The sequence below is a fragment of the Dermacentor andersoni genome, chromosome 1 (genome assembly GCF_023375885.2).
Source record: "Dermacentor andersoni chromosome 1, qqDerAnde1_hic_scaffold, whole genome shotgun sequence".
NCBI classification, from domain to species: domain Eukaryota; kingdom Metazoa; phylum Arthropoda; class Arachnida; order Ixodida; family Ixodidae; genus Dermacentor; species Dermacentor andersoni.
In genome coordinates this window covers 12,235,359-12,249,212 of record NC_092814.1, presented here as the reverse complement: position 1 = coordinate 12,249,212, position 13,854 = coordinate 12,235,359, and the positions used below count along the sequence as shown (strand labels likewise).

General features: G+C 42.2%; 1 protein-coding gene across 5 annotated transcripts in view; it reads right to left on the bottom strand.

The window, feature by feature from the left end:
• Positions 1-13,854, bottom strand: part of Vps8 (vacuolar protein sorting 8) — a 972,138-nt gene that overhangs the window by 83,505 nt on the left and 874,779 nt on the right. For all 5 annotated transcript variants that reach the window (XM_055061192.2, XM_055061196.2, XM_055061193.2 and 2 more), the window contains one exon: positions 8,741-8,898. In XM_055061192.2, coding sequence (XP_054917167.2) covers positions 8,741-8,898 — 158 coding nt within the window. The remainder of the gene's footprint in view (positions 1-8,740; positions 8,899-13,854) is intronic.

Here is a 13,854-nt window from a genome sequence, read left to right as displayed (position 1 = left end):
TCTCCTCAAGTTGTTCGCCGAGTGATAGGGGCTAAGCTTTGCCTTCACTGGCTCTGCATCATGATGTGACGTCGTGTCATCTACTTCCAGTTGTCTTGGAGCAAGCGCGTAAAGCCTCTCCAACCTCTCCGCCAGGTGCCTAGCCGTCGATCCTGAGCAAGAGCTATCCAAGCAGCGTGTGTTGCAAGCATTCTGTTGCAGCGCCGAGCGTCTGGTATTCCGGTAACCACAGGTGAGCTAGGCGTTTTGACGGATGGTCAGAGGTGTAAACTAAAGCCCCTCCATACTACTACCGCTGTGATGAAGGAGCTTTAGCGTAGAAGTACGTGAATGGCCTGATCAATCTGTACAGTCCAGCTACCTGGTGGTGCAGAGCCAATATTTCTGTAACCAAGCATAAAATATTTAGGAAAACAATGTGTTCACGATTTCGTTTCTGCCAAAAGTTTACACCAGCAGCAAAGTAGCAATACACTTTGTTACTGCTATATTACCTCTGTGTTTGATTGAGCTCTGTGCCACCAGGTGGCTGCACCGTGCAGGCAGTTCATGTTTGCGCCTCCGCTCATCCCGCAAAACGCCCAGGCCCAGTCCGCTGCACTTGCATTTACCCAAATACCCCACATGTTAAATTCTATTGCGCTAGTAATCTTTCAGTGTGAAGTGATGGCCGCAAACGCGTAAATGCTGGTGCCAATCGGATACCAACAACCAGTGCTGCAGTCATTCCATAAAGTAACATAGTAAATGACAAGAGTGGACACTCGAACTGTTTTGTGGCCGAGCTATGGAGATTCGCCGATTCCGCTAGGTGGCAGAGCACATCAAGAAAAATGTGGCTGCGGCTGCGGCCGTGGCTAGCAGCTTGACAGGCGGCACGATCCAACACGTGGGAAGCCCAGTCAGGCCCCATCACCGGGTTCTTGGTTGGTTCTTTATTCTATGCTTGCGGTGTAGTTCTGTTAAATGTGCCCGAAGATCGTTGCTGGGTTCTTCTGCCAGCGTCTGACACTACTGCTTTATCACCGTTTCATGGTAAGGCCACAGGAAGTTCTTTTGCACATTGTTAAATACTTATTCTCTTTGTATGTCATGGTGCCTTGAAGCCATAAACAGCTGCTGCCCATTTGGGCTGCTGCCCAGTGGGCTTGGTGGAACCAACAACAACGGGACGTTCAAAATGCGCTCTGCTTACATATTTCAGGCCTTGCTGCTTTCGGTCACCGGATTGAGCACGCACACGTGTGTGAATGGTGCCAGAGTACTAATCAACGCAGCATCGACAAGCAAGATTGACCGTCGTTCTACCGACCCTGTTAACATAATCCTCGCTGCGCATGCCATACCAGTGAGCGGCATCATGTCATCGGAGCGTACAGCTATAAGAAGAACGCCTTGTGACCGAATCTTCAGTGGGCTTGGTGGAACCAACAACAACAAGACATTCAAAATGCGCTCTGCTTACATATTTCAGGTTAGTTATCCTTGTACCTGTAGAGACGATGATAGGTGTTTGTTTGTTCTGCCAAGCCCACACACACTGCTCTCTATCGTATGTGATTGCATTCATGTCTGCAAATTATTACTATGCGGGGGATGTTGAAGAAAATCCCGGTCCTAGCAGTGCTGAGATGCTCGAAAAACTGTTAACAGGTCAAGAGGCTATTCGTAGCGACTTGAAAGAAGTGAAATTGAAACTTACTGAAACTGAAAAGATTCTGAACAAATTTGGTGCGTGTCTAGAGAAAGTCGAGAATAAACTGAAGAAAATGAGCGTAAAAGCTGGTACCATTGGTAGTCTAAATGATCATGTCATGAGACTTCAAAACACTCTCATGCAGCAACAAAGTAAGCTTACGGCACTGGAGGACCGAAATCGTCGAAACAACGTGGTTGTCTTTGGAATTACGGAGGGGCCGAATGAATCTGAAGAGGTACTTCAGCGCAAAGTTATAAATGAAGTTTTTTGTGATAGACGGAATAAATTGCGAATTGGTAGCTAGAATTCACTGGCTTGGGAAATCCTCATCAAACCGCCCAATTATTCTTTATTTTCAGGACTATCTTGAGAAACAGAAGGTGCTCAGCAGATCTGGAAAGTTAAAAGGGCCGAAAATTTTTATCCAAAATGATTACTCTTTGGAAACCCTAAGAAAAAAAAAAAGCTATGGCAAACTACGAAACACGAGAATACGGGAAAGAAAATGTCACTTGTAAATGATAAACTTCGCATTGGAAAAACGCTTTACATATAGGATGATACATCTTCCACACGTGTTCCAGTTCTAGCTGCTGACAGCAAGGCATAGGAATCATAGCGATCACAGATATCCAACAAATTTTTGCGTATCCTTTCTTTGAATGCCAGGAGCAACATTTTGTCAACAAAATAGATAAACTTGAAATTTTGTTACTTATGGCTTTCACTTGGTGGTTTTTACTGAAACCTGGTGAAATTAAAACATTAGTGATAGTGAAATTATTCCGCCTGGCTTTAGCATATATCGACGCGATCATAGTTCACGTGGTGGGGCAATTGCAGTGATTGCTAAGTCTGTTATAAATGTTCATGTCATGGAACAGATTGAAGATCATGAGAGCTTGTTTCTAAACATCACAACAAATGAGTTGTCGTTTGTACTCTGTGCGGTTTACAGGGCACCTGATGCTGATGTGTCTTTTCTTCCTAGATTGTGTGATGAACTGGTTAAGTCTTGCAAATGAAATATAATAACAGGAGACTTCAACTTGCCATCCATAAACTGGAAACATTTGGCGTACGGTGAATGCACTAATACGAATACCATTCTTGATATAATGCTTGCTTTGAATGTTGAACAAATTGTATGTGATTTTACTAGAGAGCAAGCACTCCTGGACATATTTTTTTTTGTTAGTGAATCTTTCTCTAACTGTACTATTGCCGTTGAGCCGGGTATTTCAGACCATAAATTATTGTTTTTCACCTGTTCGTGCTCCAGGGATGCCAGATACAGCCGGTCTAGTGCGACAAATCATAGAGATTTTGAACTAAGTGATGATACCTCAATAATTGAGTATTTAGAAAAAACACTAGTTATTGATGCTCATTCTGGGAATGTTCATGACTTATGGTGTCATCTTAAACAAGTAGTGTCATTCTGTACTAAAAACTTTGTGCCTATGAGGAAGGCTACTAAAAATCGCAAGAATCCGTGGGTTAGTCGTGAAATCATCCACATTAAACGTAAAAACTAAAACGATTAAGAAAGAAATAAAATATGCGTAAGAAGACCCTCATGGCACTGGGGAATAAATTGGCAATTAAGGTGCAAAAGCAAAGCATAATTACTTCACTTTTTCACTTCCACAATTTCTTAGAACTGATCCATCAAAATTTTGGCGTTACCTCGGAAAGACAAATGAGTCTATTCAAAAGACTTCAGTAAATGATCACCTTGTCAAAAACGCAGCTGATATAGCTCACGCATTTAATCTATATTTTCATAGTGTTTTTTCCCCTAATGAAAACTACAGCATGCATAAGTAGCTTTCGAAGGCAGATGTACCAGTGATAACAAGCAAGGGTGTTCTATTTATGCTACAAAAACTGAACGAGAAAAAAAGCGCGAGTAAGGATGGCATCCCTACTGCGTTCATGAAACGCTTTGCAGCACAGATGGCAGACTACTTGGCAAATCTTTTTCAGCTTTCTTTAACCACTAGTGAGCTTCCTGATGACTGGAAGATAGCATGCGTTGTGCCAATTTTTAAGAAGGGGACAAGCTTAACATAACAAATTATAGGCCCGTGTCGATTATGTCTACTTGTTCGAAACATATGGAACATGTCATAGCTGGATATATAAGGTCTTTCTTGTCTAATAATAAAGTTTTGTCTCCTTATCAACATGGATTTACCAAGGGAAGATCTACTACAACTCAGTTACTCACCACTGTACCTGATTTTATAATGGCATTGGACCACTCGGGGCAAATAGATGCATTCTTTATAGACTTTAGCAAGGCGTTTGACAAGGTGTCGCATACGAAACTAATGCATAAGTTGAGAATAACCGGCCTTCCCATCTACTTAATGAATTGGGTTGAAGCATACTTACACAGCAGAAAACAATTTGTTGTAGTAGATGAGTGTGTGTCTGATATGCTCCCTGTTTCTTCTGGTGTGCCTCAGGGCAGTGTACTCGGACCCTTGCTTTTCTTGGTTTATGTAAATGATCTCATTGAATGTTTATCAGATACAGTGTGTACAATATTATTCGCTGATTACTGTACTATATACAAGGAGATATTGTGTGAGAGTGATCACATTGTATTGCAGGACCAATTGTTCCAGATTGAGCAGCGGTGTCGAACTTGGGATATGGAAATTAATGTGCAAAAAACAGTCTTATTAACAGTTACACGTAAAGTACAGCCTAGTTATTATTCGTATAGTCTCTGTAGCCAAGAAGTAGCAAGGGTCACAAGCTATAAGTATTTAGGCGTTACACTTACTTCTAAGTTATCCTGGTCAGGTCACGTTTCAGATATATGTGCATCAGCATTTAAGAAGTTGTGTTTCCTAAGAAGGATACTAAACAAAGCTCCAGCAAAGTTAAAGTTACTAGCGTACAATACTTACATAAGGTCGAAATTAGAATATGCTTCCGTAATTTGGGATCCCGAAACTAAGCAGGATATATATAAACTTGAGATTTTGCAAAGAAAAGCAATCCAATTCATTTTTGGTAAATATAAAAGGTCTGACTCCCCTACTAAACTTATGCAAGAATACGGGATTACAACGTTCCAAGTTCGTCGAAAATAAGCTCGGATAGTGTTCTTGCATAACATGTTGAAAGGTAAATTTGACATGTCCATACCTCCAGATGTAAAACCCTTAGACACCAGAAAGACTCGACACAATCATGACCATGCACTGAAACTGATATTTGCTAAGACCAATGCATTTAAACACAGTTTTTTTCCCTAGACAATTTCAGACTGGAACGCTCTTCCTAAAACCATTTTTGAGGAGGCTGATTTTGAAACGGCACTGGAGAAATTGTTGTTCTATTTTTTTTTTCTTTTGTTACCAAGTACGTATTATATGTGTAGTGATGTAACCCTGTTTAATTGTTAATGGCGTTATTCATTTGTAATCCCGATTTATACTAATTATGTTTTGATTTCCCACTCTGGCTTGGGCCTGTCATGGCCTGCAGTATTGTGAAATAACTAAATAAAATTTGCAATGTTGAATTTCATTTTGCATTCATTTTTTTTGTTTTTTATATAATGTGCAGCAATGAGTGGTGACGCCAGCGATAACAGCAATGTGGCAGCGTCCAATCTGAGAGGCATATTCAAAACAGTGACGACGAAGTTATAAATTAAAATAAAATGGTTCGTTAAGAAATGCGGCCTTGAACACATGCCGTTGAGTGCGGAGAGCTTTATGTTATGCACAGCGACTTCTGAAAAAGTATGGTGCACCGGTTTTGCAAAAGAAATGTTAGTATTTCTAAAGCGTTACACGTGCAATATTTGCAGTATGGCAATAATGCACGCTCTCTCAATCTCTGTAGCAGGCTATGTGCGCTTGAGCATTGTTATTTGTTTTGCATTGGGCTGAAGATACGTGTTTTCATGTTTTAATTGTGTATAGAGTCCTTACTGTAGAAAGTTTCTTGTTTCTTGGCATTTATAACAGTGCTTCTGTGACCTTATATCAGAAAAATATCCATTACACGAAGGAACGTAGCATTTCCATTCAAAAGCTTTGAAGGCTCCATGATTGCTTACCTTCTGCCTGTTATTCTACGTACTGTAGGAATCTCCAGTATTCCTTCCTCAAAATACGCTCTACAGACAAAGGACATCATGCATATTCAAAGGCAAATTTCCATGTATCAGCAGACGATTGCAAGGCTTCGAAGACAGCAGGCAAAGACCCCCAATACAGTCGTGCTTAATTGACTGAGATGCCAATATCTTGCAGCTGTTTAATGAAGAATGCACTGGAAATTCTACTTCCTCACTAATACTTGGCCTGATTGTTGTGCTAAGTTACAGCTTGAAACATAATGAATATGAATTTAAACAAAACTAACATAAAGTGAAACACCTTTGTGCAATCATCGTCACAACATATAAACAGCGGCACAAGTGCCTGTACAAAATCACTCGATTTATGCAACGTTATTGGTCAGAAAAAAAGAAATAAAAGAAACGAATATGAAATCATGGCCTCCGAGATTCAGTGGCATGCGGCGACCATCTTGGAGGATGGTGTGTTTCACTGATTCTGCTAGGTGTGCTGTGAGAGCCAAAGTCAGCCGCAGGCGCTTACGGGAGTGTCCACTCATTACATTTACTATATTACTCTATGGTCACTCCACTCGCATGTTGCCTTGCAGAGGGACACAATGTCGCAGCTTGGAATGTTGCCGATCGCTACCTTTGTAGCCCCCAACACAAGTGCAAACCACGATGCTTGTGAAAAGACAGATCCGAGACCAACACAGACCACACAGCTCACGTCAACACGGAGCACCTTGTACCACAAGCAGACGACACTTACTGTGTGCTGGAAGTGCTTGAGTGTAGTGAGCAATTGTCCTTGTGCCTACTTATTCTGTTACTTTCTTTTTCATAGAAACAAATTAACTAACATTCCAACTATTCCCAACAAAATCTGTTCACCATCAAATTGGAAAAATTATAAATGATGCACCCTGGGCAGCTAATTGTATAGCTCGCCCTACTGACGTCGTATGGCCACCAAGCGTCGGTCTGGGGCAGCTGAAAGCTCATGCAAGAGAGTGGTGCCCCCACCTTCAGTAGCAATGTACATGTTTAAAACCTTATAATAAAATACACACTTTATGTGGAGTGCTTAAATGCATCATTTAATAATTACAAGGACCAACCCTAATGACTCAGTACGTTTGTACAAAATTGTCAAAATCGTTTCAGGGTCCCTTTAAACAGAGTAAAGCATCTTTTCTGTGTCTTTCTAAGTTATGATTCAGTAGTTTTGAGTGCAAGTATAACTGTGAAAAACTTTTCATGGTATAGTGAACACATTTTGCTAACTTGGAGGCTAGCGGATTGCAGAGCAAGGTAATCGGACAAGCACAGTGCTTCAAGCATTCAATTATTTTGGCCTTGCTCTGCGAACTGCTAGCCTCTAGCTCAAATGGTATCAAGTGACTGCCCCAGAAAGACTTGGGTTTGGGTTGAATGACCGAGCCAGGTAAAATTTTTTTCTGAACTGCGAAGCTTTCTTTGTGAGGCTTCGTGCTGCAGTCGGGGGGATGAAAATTTTTCCTTTTTAGGCTGTAATAATGCATGGAGAAAAAGATCATATGCACTGTGGGAGCCGGTCTAAGCAAAGCTGTGGTGAACCGGCCAGACACATCTTGATAAGAGATGTGCAGCGCACTTCAGCAATGAATGTGGTTCCAACAGGTGGTGGAGAAATGCAACACAGCACCACCACCACCAAGCACAGCACCTAAATCTTTGGATGCCACAAAGCTGTCACATACGTCTTAAAGAGCTAGTTGGCCCAAGAGAAGTGTGCATGCGATTGTGGCCTAAATTATGGAGACTATCCCACCAATTCTCTCTTAGTTTGTGTGTGTGGGCTATTTGGCAGCAGCCCCAGTCAGCAAAGTTGACAATTCTGGAAGGAAGGTGCATTTTCATAGCGGAAATATGTGGTCGCAAGTCAATGCAGCAACATCACTGTAGGCTTGCCTTTTCTGTTCTAACCATCTAGAACATCTGTTGGTAAAAACATCAATTCATTGAGCACTATGAACCAATAGGCCATTGCAGCAGCTGCATGTGTTTCCCATGTAGCACAATAAAATCATCCATAAAAAATTGGCACTTTTCGACAACTTCTGTAGATGCACCAATTTCTGCTGAAAAGAAACATCAATAAGCATTTTGAAAAAAACAAAAATTAGAAGGCTATGGCTACATTGCCAAGTCATAAGTGCAATATACGTTGGTTGGGGCATATCCTCAATTGATCACTTGATCCTACTATGGTGAAAGTTCTTGAAGGGCTCTCTGACTCTGCCTTTTGTATTTCTTTCGCTTGTCTGAACCATAGAGTTTCATACAATAATTACTAGAGGGAACTCAGGCACTAGTATCCTTCTGGCTTCAAACGGTGTGGTGACTTTGTAAACTTGTCAGTTTTAAGAAAGTACTGTGTAATCAATAATTAAATAAATGTTATTAAAATTGTCCAACACCAGGGTTCCAATGCAGGACCTCTAGCACAGAAGCCTAAAATTGAAACCATTACGCCACGAGAGCATGCGTCGATAAGTGGCATAGAATGACATTATGAATTTCTCGCATGCAAGCCAGCACGTTGAGATGCTTGGCGTGTTTTGATTTGGCCGCCCCGACGGGCTGAACCGCTGCAATTAGTAGCGATTGTGCTTGTTCGCAATCTTCTGGACTCAGAAAAGTATACATTTCCCTTAAATTTAGGACAATGAAGGTAGATAAAGCATAATAAACAAAGCCACTAGAACGTTTGAAGTGTCAAGCACGAAGATCAGAGAAATTTATGTACTATCCACCATTCCCATGGTGGCTGAACGATTGCAGTGGCAGAGTTCCCTCCAGTAATTCGGAAACTCTATATTCTAAACCGACCCGTTCACAAGTATTTTTGCCACTGCTGAGCTTACATATGTTCTGTTCAGCAAAGACTTGAATATGCAGCTCACCGAAACATGACCACAGCCCCTGGCTCGGAGAAGCCCTTGCCGCAGGCGAGACAGGCAGCCGTGTGTGACACATACGCCCTGTTTGCAGCTGCCTGGAGCTGGCAAAGATGCAGGTGCACATCACTGCTCAGCAGTCGGCTGGTGGTGTGCAGCAGGGCCTGCATCATCAGTGCACATTCGCTACCACTGTGGTGGCAAAGGCTTGATATGGCTGCACACACCAGCTGACACATTCGCAATAGTTGCCCACATCGGAATACATACTTATGGTCAGTGCTCAATGCAAAACCACCACAAATGTCACCTGATGGTAGCATCACACTGAGATGCAAGACAGCATGTGTAAGGTGTGTCTGGAAAGTAATACGACTACTGCCAGAAAACTCATTTATTTTAACTTACCAATACAAACACATCAAAACCTTCAATATATGCTCTTTCGGCGTTGTATAACGCGGTCAGTATTTCTGCCAACATTGCTACATCTCCTGATAGGCAGCAACCGGAACATTCTTCAGAGCCTACATCCCGGCTGCTTAGACTTCTGTTTACAGTCTGAAAACTAGAGCACCGTCCCCACCGATCATCGGCTCAGGAGGCAGTGAAGGCACTTTTGTGCTTTCTAAGAATGTCTGATTTTCACGAGAGGCTTCAACTCAATGACTGTCTGTGCATGTCTCTATACCCTCTCTCTCTTCCCCCAACATAGGGCAGCCAGCCATACTCTGGACTGGTTAACATTCCTGCCTTCCTTTGTATATATATATATATATATATATATATATATATATATATATATATATATATATATATGTATATATATATATATATATATCTGAAAATGGTGTCCTTTCAAGCTGTGTTTGATCCGGGGAAAACAAATATAGTCAGCTGGTGCCTGGTCAGGACTGTAGCGGGGCTGTCATGACGTGCTTGGCCAGAAACTTTTCACCCATGCATGGCTCAGCGCATTGTCCTGATCTAGGTAGGGGCAATTTCATCTAATTTTCATTCTCAAACAATGGAGTCCAGTTAAACCTCGATATAATGAACTTCAATATAACCATATTCTCGATATAACGAAGTATTTAATTTTTCATGACCTCTTGTTTATTTTAACTCATGGGTCCAGCGGGCCGAGTATGCCGCCAGGACCCACGAACTCCTGGCCGTCACCTAGGCGGGGCCTTTGGCCTTCCCCACCAACTCGCAGGACACGAAATAAAGTTATTTCCTCCTCCTCCTCTTGTCCATAGAACACCATGTATTTTGAACCTCAATATAACAAAGTGTGTTTGTATGCAATTTCAATATAACAAAACTTCACTGCCTCTGTAAAAGAATGCCGGGACAATACGTGGACGCAGATAGCCAAATAATTGAATTACAAGTGGCTGCTTGCAAATGCACCTCTCAAATCATGTGCCATGCGACAAGAGTGACCGCCGAAGTAGAGCCGCATCATGTTCCAAGCGTGATGAAATGCTATCATGCCCTGCACACTGCACTTTAGGTATGAGTGAAGCTGTGCGAGGGTGAGCAAGAAAGATGGTGGCTTCATGAGTGCTGCCTTCCTGCACAAGCAAAGGGGGGGGGGGGGAGGGTAATTTAACGCGCGCCTCGGCCGTGGCTGCCCGTGGCTGTAAACGCGGGTGAGTGCATAGAGAGCCGCGCACCCTGCTTCAGAGGTAATCTGCCGCATGTGCAAAGGTTGGTTGAGCCAAGACGCCGTGGCTCCATGTAACCTGTCTTACTGCGCATTTAGTATTGGCGGTTGCATAATCTCGAGTTTCGGTGACCTGCTGGAGCGAGAGGCAGCCGAAGCATTCGCTCCCCATTGCCGGCGCTTTTCCAGTGCAGGCAACGCTATCAGCCATGGTGGCAGAGTGCACACGAAAGCGTGGCTGGCTTTGCTTAATTCGTACCACCAAGAAGATATTGTCCATCATTCATTGCCGACTCCCAAATTTATAAAAATGAATTGTTTTCTCATGCAAATTTGCTTTCTTCGATTGCCCGATAATTAGGAAAATTCTGCGGCTTCTTTCCGTGTAAGAAAAATCGATCAGCAACTGTACTTATTTACATAAAAGGTCGAATTTCAATAGAACGAAATTTCGATAAAACAAAGCAAATTCATGATTTTACTGACTTTGTTATATCGAGGTTTAACTGTACTTCCATGTAAAATGTAGTGTAGACAGTTTGCCCAGTTGGTAGAAATCTTGTTGCTTGATGGTGTTCTACATTTCAAAATATAACCCAGGAAAAATTTCTACAGAACCCTTCTTGCAATGACTGTCAATGTTAATGCGATCAGCAGCCAAGCAATGCAGCGACACACGATACTGCCACTGCCGAAATGTGTCATGTATGAGCCATGTACTGTAGCTGGGCTGTTCTCTCACGCTTCCCTCTGAACACGTTATCGCCATACTGCAGCATGCCCACAAACCTCCCCTGTTTTGTGCAGCCTCCGAGATGCACAGCGCACTGGTGCATGCTACCATTGCAGGCACTGGTGGGGCACCGCTAAAGTGTTGGGCTGCTGTGCTTAAGGTACTCATGTGACGAGAGGTTTGGTTCTGCTCAGCACTGCAACAATTCTAATGGATATTTTTCTCATTGAAGAGTGGAGTGAGAAGGCTAGATACCCAAAGTAGCGCAAGTAGGCAAAGGATGCTGAATACCTGTTCAGCAATTGCTTTTTTCCCTGTAATGCCCCATCGACACGTAGCTTAGGCTCTCTTTTTGCCATGCAGCTCTACTGCTCGGCAGGAAAGTCTGATTAATTTCTGGACACACCCTGCAAGCAAAATTTCTGGGAACTGGCAGAATTCAATGATATTGAAATTTGGGCTTGTTGGCTGGTGATCCTTTTCCTGTGTTGCACTTATAAGATTTTGAGAATACAATGCAATAAAACAGCCATTCTCCTGTTTATGCAAGCTGCCTATCTTTATGACATTTTTGAGGTCCCTTCCATGTTCGGGTAATTGGGTTATGACTTTATTCTTACCGTCAGAAATGTACTCATTTTTGATACTTCTATATTTTATTGTTTTATTTCAAGACATATTAGTTGCGAAAGATACAATCATACATAAAGTCGTAGCTTAATCATTAATGTTTTGAATGAAAGTAAAGCAAAAATAAATGCTCAGAACTGAAAAAAAAATTTGATGTGAAATTTAAAATATTCACCTCAAGAAGGTTGAATAAAAAAGAATAACTCGGGATTTTCCTCAAAATCTGAGACATACAATATCTGTGCCTTACTCCTAGTTTCCGAATTCAACTGGACCACACCAAAAAATTTAATGCAGATTTGTTAACATAAAAATTAGCCAAAGCGATTCTAGTACTATGCAGGAAAGACGGTTTCAAAAATGTGAAAACAGGTGTGTGCCCATTGTGAAGGGAGCATCCTGATTTCCTTGCAGCAAGCACTTGGTTCCTTTATTGCTGCATTCTTTAGGCTTTCGAAACGTCTGTGAAGTCAAGGAACATAGACCAGCCTCTTCATACTCGTGCTCAATCAGCTTCTCTCTGTAAGTAGAGTGGTTAGTTGTGTACCTTCAACTGACAATGAAGCCTTCATATGCTTTGTACAGTGCTCAAAGAGAAAAAGATGCTAGCCAAGCTTCTACGGAAGGTCAGTCTGAGATCAACTGAGTGAGGACACAACATGGTGGGAAGGATTTCTGATACACTAATAGATAAAAGCAGCAGAAAAAAAGTGACTCAATATTATTTAGACATTAGAACAATACACGCTCCTGAGCTTATGTCGACATTTGAGGCATCGTTAGAGCAGTGTAACAGTTGGAAGAGAAAACAAAACTGATGTTCTCGTGTTTTCACTGCTGCTGTCATTAAAAAAGTCTAGTCATTTAATTTCGGAAGTGGTAGCAGCACTAGAGGTTCAGCTTGACGATACCTCCTGCCGAAGTTTCATTTTTTTGAGACTCCCCAATGTGCCCAGTATTGCCAACTCTAACCAAAAGTACAGTTGCTGTCTCCATTGCATATGGTGCATGGCATTGCTCATAGAAGAGTTCTGATGGCAATGCTTAACTTTGTTCAAAAGTTAGCGATAATGACGCTTATTGGAGCTTCAAGGAAGAAATACCAATGCAAAAGTTTTGAGTGCTGCAGGAGACCCACACTTGGTGGCACCAGTTCCTGAGCGTAAGGCCCTCTGCTGGATAATTTTCAGTCATTCAATACGAATGCCTCAATTTTAGATTGCCTACAAATTTGTTCTAGCGATTTGGGCAACAAAGCCATGTGAATGAACAGGAAACCAATTAAGAATTAACAGATGCTTAAACAAGGAAAGAAGATGGGACAACTAACTTTATTTATTTTATGAGATACATGTACAGTGTTGTACCTGGAAGTCCTTCTGGACAAAGGATGCACACTGGTGAGCGCGCAGCTATGGAATGCCATTCACACTTCATCGTATTTTTGATGCCAAAAAGCTGGCGACAAAACCAGCGTCACCTGATGTTAATTGACGACAATTATGTGTCGCATCTTCTTCTGTTCAACGACCCAGAGCTGACGAATCAGACGAGTTCTGAGACCCCAAACTCTAATGGGACATTGGTCATGCGCGACTTGCAAGGAGCCTATGCTGACGACTTCGTAAGAACAATGTCGACCCTGGTTTCACATGAAATAACATCTTCATTGCATTCAGGCGGGTAGAAGGTTGGACACCAGAGGCAGAGTCCGTCGGGGAGGCGACACATCAAGGGTGTGATTTTGCAGACTGGATGACAGTTCCAATTGGCCAAGAAGAAGGACATTGAATTCCCTCGATGAGTGAAAGGGGGAAATGAGCTGCTTAAAAAGGGGAGCTGGAGTGTTGAAGAGGGTGCTCAAACATGCAAAGACATCAGCATGTAGTGCGCTCCGAGCAGCGTTGCCAGATTGGAAAGTCGGCACGACACCAGAAACTCGCTAAAATTTCCCCAGATTTCACCAGAAAATAAAATTGCCTTAAAATGCAAAAAAAGGACCAAGAATTAACATTCGTCAAGCACTCATCTTATTATTTATATAAGATCACGATGAGAAGCCTTTAATCATCCCTTGGAGCATCG